The sequence below is a fragment of the Sinocyclocheilus rhinocerous genome, unplaced genomic scaffold (genome assembly GCF_001515625.1).
Source record: "Sinocyclocheilus rhinocerous isolate Xijiao unplaced genomic scaffold, SAMN03320098_v1.1 scaffold1211, whole genome shotgun sequence".
Classification (NCBI taxonomy): Eukaryota; Metazoa; Chordata; class Actinopteri; order Cypriniformes; family Cyprinidae; genus Sinocyclocheilus; species Sinocyclocheilus rhinocerous.
This window is the reverse complement of record NW_015670979.1, coordinates 472,071-477,845: the sequence shown is the minus strand read 5'-3', so window position 1 is coordinate 477,845 and position 5,775 is coordinate 472,071. Positions and strand designations below refer to the sequence as shown.

The 5,775-nt window shown below is 36.1% G+C and overlaps 1 protein-coding gene across 1 annotated transcript in view; it reads right to left on the bottom strand.

Annotated features, from left to right (window-relative positions):
• Positions 1-1,029: 1,029 nt before the first annotated feature.
• The window catches only part of LOC107734429 (relaxin receptor 2-like), an 8,200-nt gene continuing 3,454 nt past the window's right edge, over positions 1,030-5,775 (bottom strand). The window contains exons 2-4 of the mRNA XM_016546380.1: positions 2,216-2,359; positions 1,803-1,880; positions 1,030-1,139 (exon numbers count right to left, since the gene is read on the bottom strand). Coding sequence (XP_016401866.1) covers positions 1,030-1,139; positions 1,803-1,880; positions 2,216-2,359 — 332 coding nt within the window. The remainder of the gene's footprint in view (positions 1,140-1,802; positions 1,881-2,215; positions 2,360-5,775) is intronic.

Below are 5,775 nucleotides of genomic sequence, written 5' to 3'. Positions count from 1 at the left end.
TTATTTCAGGCTCAAATCCAGTGTCTATTGTGTGCTGTCTAAAAATATATTTGTAAAAATATAAAATTATTTATTTATTTATTATTAGAACTGTCAAGCTATTTAGAATTTATAACTTTTGGTTGAACTATCTCTTTAACCGCTGTCCTCTCATAGATTCTTCATCATCAGTGTTTGATCAGCATCTGCATCGACTCATCCTCTGATGTCTGGTCATGACAACATTGATCCAACAATTAAGGAAAACAATTAGATATGTCAGTGTATTGTTTCCATGAGAGCAGACGATGTATCTGTGGCCAGGTGTTGTCTAGATGAAAGGATGCTATTTTTCATCTTGGTCAGTGTGGCCAGGGGCGCCCTTGGCATGGCATTAGAGTATGGTTCCTCTTCAGGCAGGCACACACTGACAGCAGCTGCGCTTCAGATGATCGCTGTAGCCCGTTCACCCAACCCCCTCCCACTCCGATCACATCCAGACTTTCTGTTGTAGAGCCATAATCAGAATTAGATTTATTTCAGGCTCAAATCCAGTGTCTATTGTTTGCTGTCTAAAAATATATTTGTAAAAATATAAAATAATTTATTTATTTATTATTAGAACTGTCAAGCTATTTAGAATTTTAATCAAACTAATTACATGAAATGCTGCTTAATTAATCATATTAATCAATATTCATTCATATTAATCCTACCTCTTCAACCCTGTATCTCTTAATATCTTCAAAGTTCAGATCATAAAAAAATCTAAAGTATCATAAGCATAGAACAATATGCACAATAAACATAACCAAAACCAACAAACAAAATACAACACCACCTTTCAAGAAGTGTGCATATTTTTTCTTTCTTTTGGTAATTGTTCAGTGCAAAGAAGCTCTATGGCTCTTGTTAAGCTTTATGGCTCAGCTATGAAGCTCCATGTCTCACTGATGTCAAATTTGTACTCCTCTTGTCCAGCTACAGATTAATAACCTCTCGTGGGAGCAGAGGAGTAAAGCTCTGCAGATGGATCCCAGCTTGATGTACTTACAACCAAGTCACATTGGAAGAGAGGACAGGTACGACATGCAGGTTCACGTCCACACATTCCACCTCCGTCTTAATGCAATCACAGCTCTCTGGGTACTGCAGCAGAACTGTACAAGATCAATATAAACACACACACAAATTCAATTATTATAGTAATACATTATTATTACATCTAGTACATAAAGATTAAAAAAGAGATTTATTGCATTATTGTTGTTTCATTGGTTTTCCTACTATTGTTAAGTTCTGCCAGGAATAATGTCAATGCAGCATTTCTATTATTACATATGATTAATAAGGTTGAACCAATAAACATATTTACCCATATTTGTATTAATTAATTTTTTTGGCGTTGTTCAAATTAGGTCTGCACTGGAAAAAAAATTATATACATATACATATACAGTTTATACGACGATTACTGGGCAAGCTTAACCTAATTAATATTCATAATCCACATACATAAGTTTATAAGTGCAGTGCAGATTTATGATGTATTTCAGTAAAATGCAGCCTATAGGATTTCTGACTTCAAAAGTGACCAGTAGACTATTGAAGTGTAAGGCTGTAAATATATCAAATAAACTCTGAGAGAGGAAAAAAAAAAGAAAATCTAAGTCTGGCCTTCACAAGGAAGTTGCAGCAGCGTTTTGGACTAGTTTTTAGTGTTTTGGACTAGTTTTTTTGAATGAGCCCCAAGATAAGATCACTTATGCTAATCTATCTATTATCTTTTCCTAAGGAAATCGGATCAAGACCGGGAAACATACAGCAGTCATTAGGAAGGTCTTGTGGCTCTGCCTTCTTAAAGTTTCGATCAAAGATATCCGCCCATCCGCTGTTGTCCCCTGTAGAAAGTGAAAGCAAGCCTTTGCATGAGAAAGTCACCATAACTATATAAAGTTGTTACAGTTTGAAGACATAAATTGCCTTTGCGGTCTAAAAGAGATGTCAGAATTTCTCCCTTCAAAGCTAATTACATCAATGTTGAATAAACATCATGTCCTAATGTATTTCAGAGTGGAATCATAATCATCGTTGACATAAAATTTAGTCCCAGTTGTAAGACCGGACTATAAATTCACTGCCTATTTTAAATGGCTGAATAGCTTTAGAATTGAGAACAGCTTGAAGTGCATCTATTAAATTTCATGCAGCAATCAGCAAAGTGAAATGGCCTCACCGCAGTGTTCTTCATCCGCTCCGTTCTTGCAGTCCCTGTGGCCATTACACTGAAGGACCTGGGGCAAACACACACTCAAGTTTCCACAAGGGAACTGACCTAGAGGGCAAACTTCTATCAACGCCCTGCTAGCCATCATGGATGCTGCTGGTGGCAATGAGAAGCGGGCAGAAGAAGGAAGAGAAGGAAAAGTTATAACATCTCCAAGTACAAAAAGGATATTGGTGAAAAGCTCTTTAAATCACCATGGCACTTTATGCTTCCATCAGGGCAAAGTAGATGACTGGAAGCCCTCCAGCAGTGTTAGATGGAAAGCACAAGCCAACAGAGAATCCACAAATGTATGGACTCCACCCACCGTCTACTCAAGCCAATCAGATAACAGCCACACTTCGCTGACCAATCGTAGCATGTTCTCACTATAACTAATCACGTTTTACTTTACAATCAGGGCGGGAGCAGATTCAATTTGCACCCCTGTAAGGAACTGCATTCTATGGACACTTCGTTCAAATTGAGCTGAAGTGCTGTTTGTGTGGTTAAAAAAGACTGTTTCCAAAAGATTGTTGGAGTGTTAGGCTTCTTTATATTTCCATCAGGATCAGTGAATGAGGATAAACTCAGGATTATAGACCATGATCATTCACAGATCCCGAACATCATCAGTAATACCCTCGCGATGCGTCCAAAGCAAATAGAAATCTACTGCAATGCTGTCTACTCTGGACGAGGCGCGACATGATGAAGGACAAATGATTCGCGCATTTGCTTTGATGCGTCCAGTTGCAGTTACAGCAGTTGCAGCGCAACAGCGAGCAGAGACACGGCGTAAGACATGGCATGGCTTATTTAGCCTTTTTTTAAATTTATGCGGTAACAAATATAGGGCATAATAATACGTATAATATCAATTATAAGTCAAAATGACCAACTGGGTGCCTGTCTCAGTATCACTGCAGCATGTAGTACTGGATATTTGCAAGTGGACAATGTAAATAAAAACCTACTTTGGATGCTGTTAAGTAACTTGTACAAACAAAACTAGTACGTCTGATTCATATGAAATATTTTTTGCATGATCAAGTGTTTTAACCAATAAATATCTCGTCTTACATTTATATCCATTTATTTCCAACACACCTGCACCACATTTAAAAAAGAACCAACCTATATTTTTTCCTCCCAAACAAAGGCAATAACTTTGTAATACTTTTAATTAATGTTTAAAAATATTATTTATAATGCTATATACATAGTTAGATCCACATAGCTGCTCATATCCATATCCATATCTCATCCAAACTTCACTGAAAAACTGGAAAACGCTGTTATGTTGGCTGTTGTGTGACGGCAATATAACCTATTACACAAACACGCATGTAGGTTTGCAAAGGGGTGGAAAATTTCCTGTAAATTTCCGGAAACTTTCCAAAAATCCCTGTAATATTCCAAAAAAATCCTGGAAAGTTTCCAAAATTTCTGGAATATTTCTTAAATTTACTGGACATTTTCCACCTTTTTGCAACCCTACACGCATGTTTATCATGAGGTTGAATGCCGTAATTTATTAGTCAGTTATTTATTGACGCTTTTCTTTCCATCTTGAATGACGCTTCCATAATGCGTTTGTATCCAGTATAGCATTGTTCCCATAGCCGTGATTTAAAGCGCTGTTTCTCTGGCATTTTCAAAGGCATGTAAAATATACTGTGGCTTGGCTTGATACACAGTCTAATGATCAACGTTTAAAACGTACAAATCGCTACGTATTTTTAGCTAAAAAACTTAAAAAATATTTACATATCTTTTATATCATTAAGATATTTGTATCAATGCATCAATATTCATAAGGATTCATTTTTAGGTGTCATCAATACGTCAGTTTTGTACGTTTAAATGCTGAAAATACGTAAGTATTTGTACGTTTTAGTGCCTGTAAAAACATAAGTAAATGTATGTTTTATAGAACCACATTTTACGTAAAATACATGCGAATTATCATGAGATCACATTGTCTGCGCACATCCTGCATCTCACAAGCCCTTGAGCACCGAACTTTTTACATCTTCTTGTGTTTGAATGGACAAATACATCCAAAATTATGTTGAAATACCCGTCTTGGTAAGTATCCTCGGAAAACTGTCGATTATGTCTTAAGTGAACATAAACAGTTGAGAAAGAAATCGGATGTGTATCATATTGAATGCATTGTCTCTTAAAGTGACCTTGCCTAATTTACTAGCTGCTGTCAGTGTTCTTAATGTTAATCCAAGAAATTAAAAGAGAAAATCACTCACTGATCTTGACTGAATCATTTTGTAGCTTTAACAAGAACTAATCTATATTTAATTTATACAGTGAAGACTATGCAATGCAATTTTACATTTTTCAGTTTCTGTACCTGAATACCTACAAACTTGGAAAAACTAAACATTGTTTAATTTCTATCTTTGTTCTATTTATTTATTTGTGCTATTTACACGATTTCAAATAGGGCCCATGGGTACAACCTGCACTGGGGCCATTCAAACCCTAGTTACAGCCCTGGGAGTATGGATTACTGTTACAGAGCTTTTTTGTTTCTTTTTTTGGAGAGTCCTCGTATGGAAAAAAAAAAGTTTTAAAAAACTTATCTTGTGTTCCATGGAAAAAATAATAAGCATTAATATTTGGAACGGCATAAGGGTGAGTAAATAATGACAGAATGCTTAGTTTGGGTTGAACTGTCCCCTAAAATTGTGTATTTAGTTTTCCAGATGAGAATCAAGGGATTGAGCTTTGCCACAAACTTGTCACCTTCTCGTTTATCGCTCTCTCCTGCACACAACAAAGTGGCTGTAATCCTAGTAACTAGACCAGGAGGTCCAATGAGGCCTGCAGATCTGGTTTTCATGAACTCGTTAGCAGTCGTCCAGCAATGATCTGTTTCATGGTGTCTCTGAACATGTTTAAAGTTGGAATCAAGCATAGGAAATTCTGGTCCTTCAAATCAAGGGAATAAATTTTTTTTTTAAGGTGTATTGAGATACAGAAGAATCCACAGGGGATGACTTCATGTTTCCGACACATTTCGGAAGTTTGTGGCATGGATATTTATCGCAGGAGCCTTTTTTATGCTACAAGGAAAAAGACCATTCTTAGTCTGGAAATGCAATCATTTGTACTGTAAAACCCAGATGCATATTTTACGTCTCCCTGGAGAATGAGACAAATTTGTTTAAGAGGGAGCTGAATACTTCCTATTCGACATAGTTTTTTTTTTTTTTAGCTAAAGACTCCTGTGGAACTGCCACAAAGGGATTGTAAATGTACTGTGTATCATCACCAATTTAGTTTAACTTTAGTATTCTAAATAACTGCATTGCTCCAATTAACTGTTAATATTAATACATTTTATGTATTCAGACCAGTTAATAATCAAAGTTTTTCTGGTTAGCATATATATATATGTGTATATATATATATATATATGTGTGTGTGTGTGTGTGTGTGTGTGTGTGTGTACCTGTTTTTCTATTCTGGTGGGGACTTAAACCTGAATACACACAGACTCATGGGGA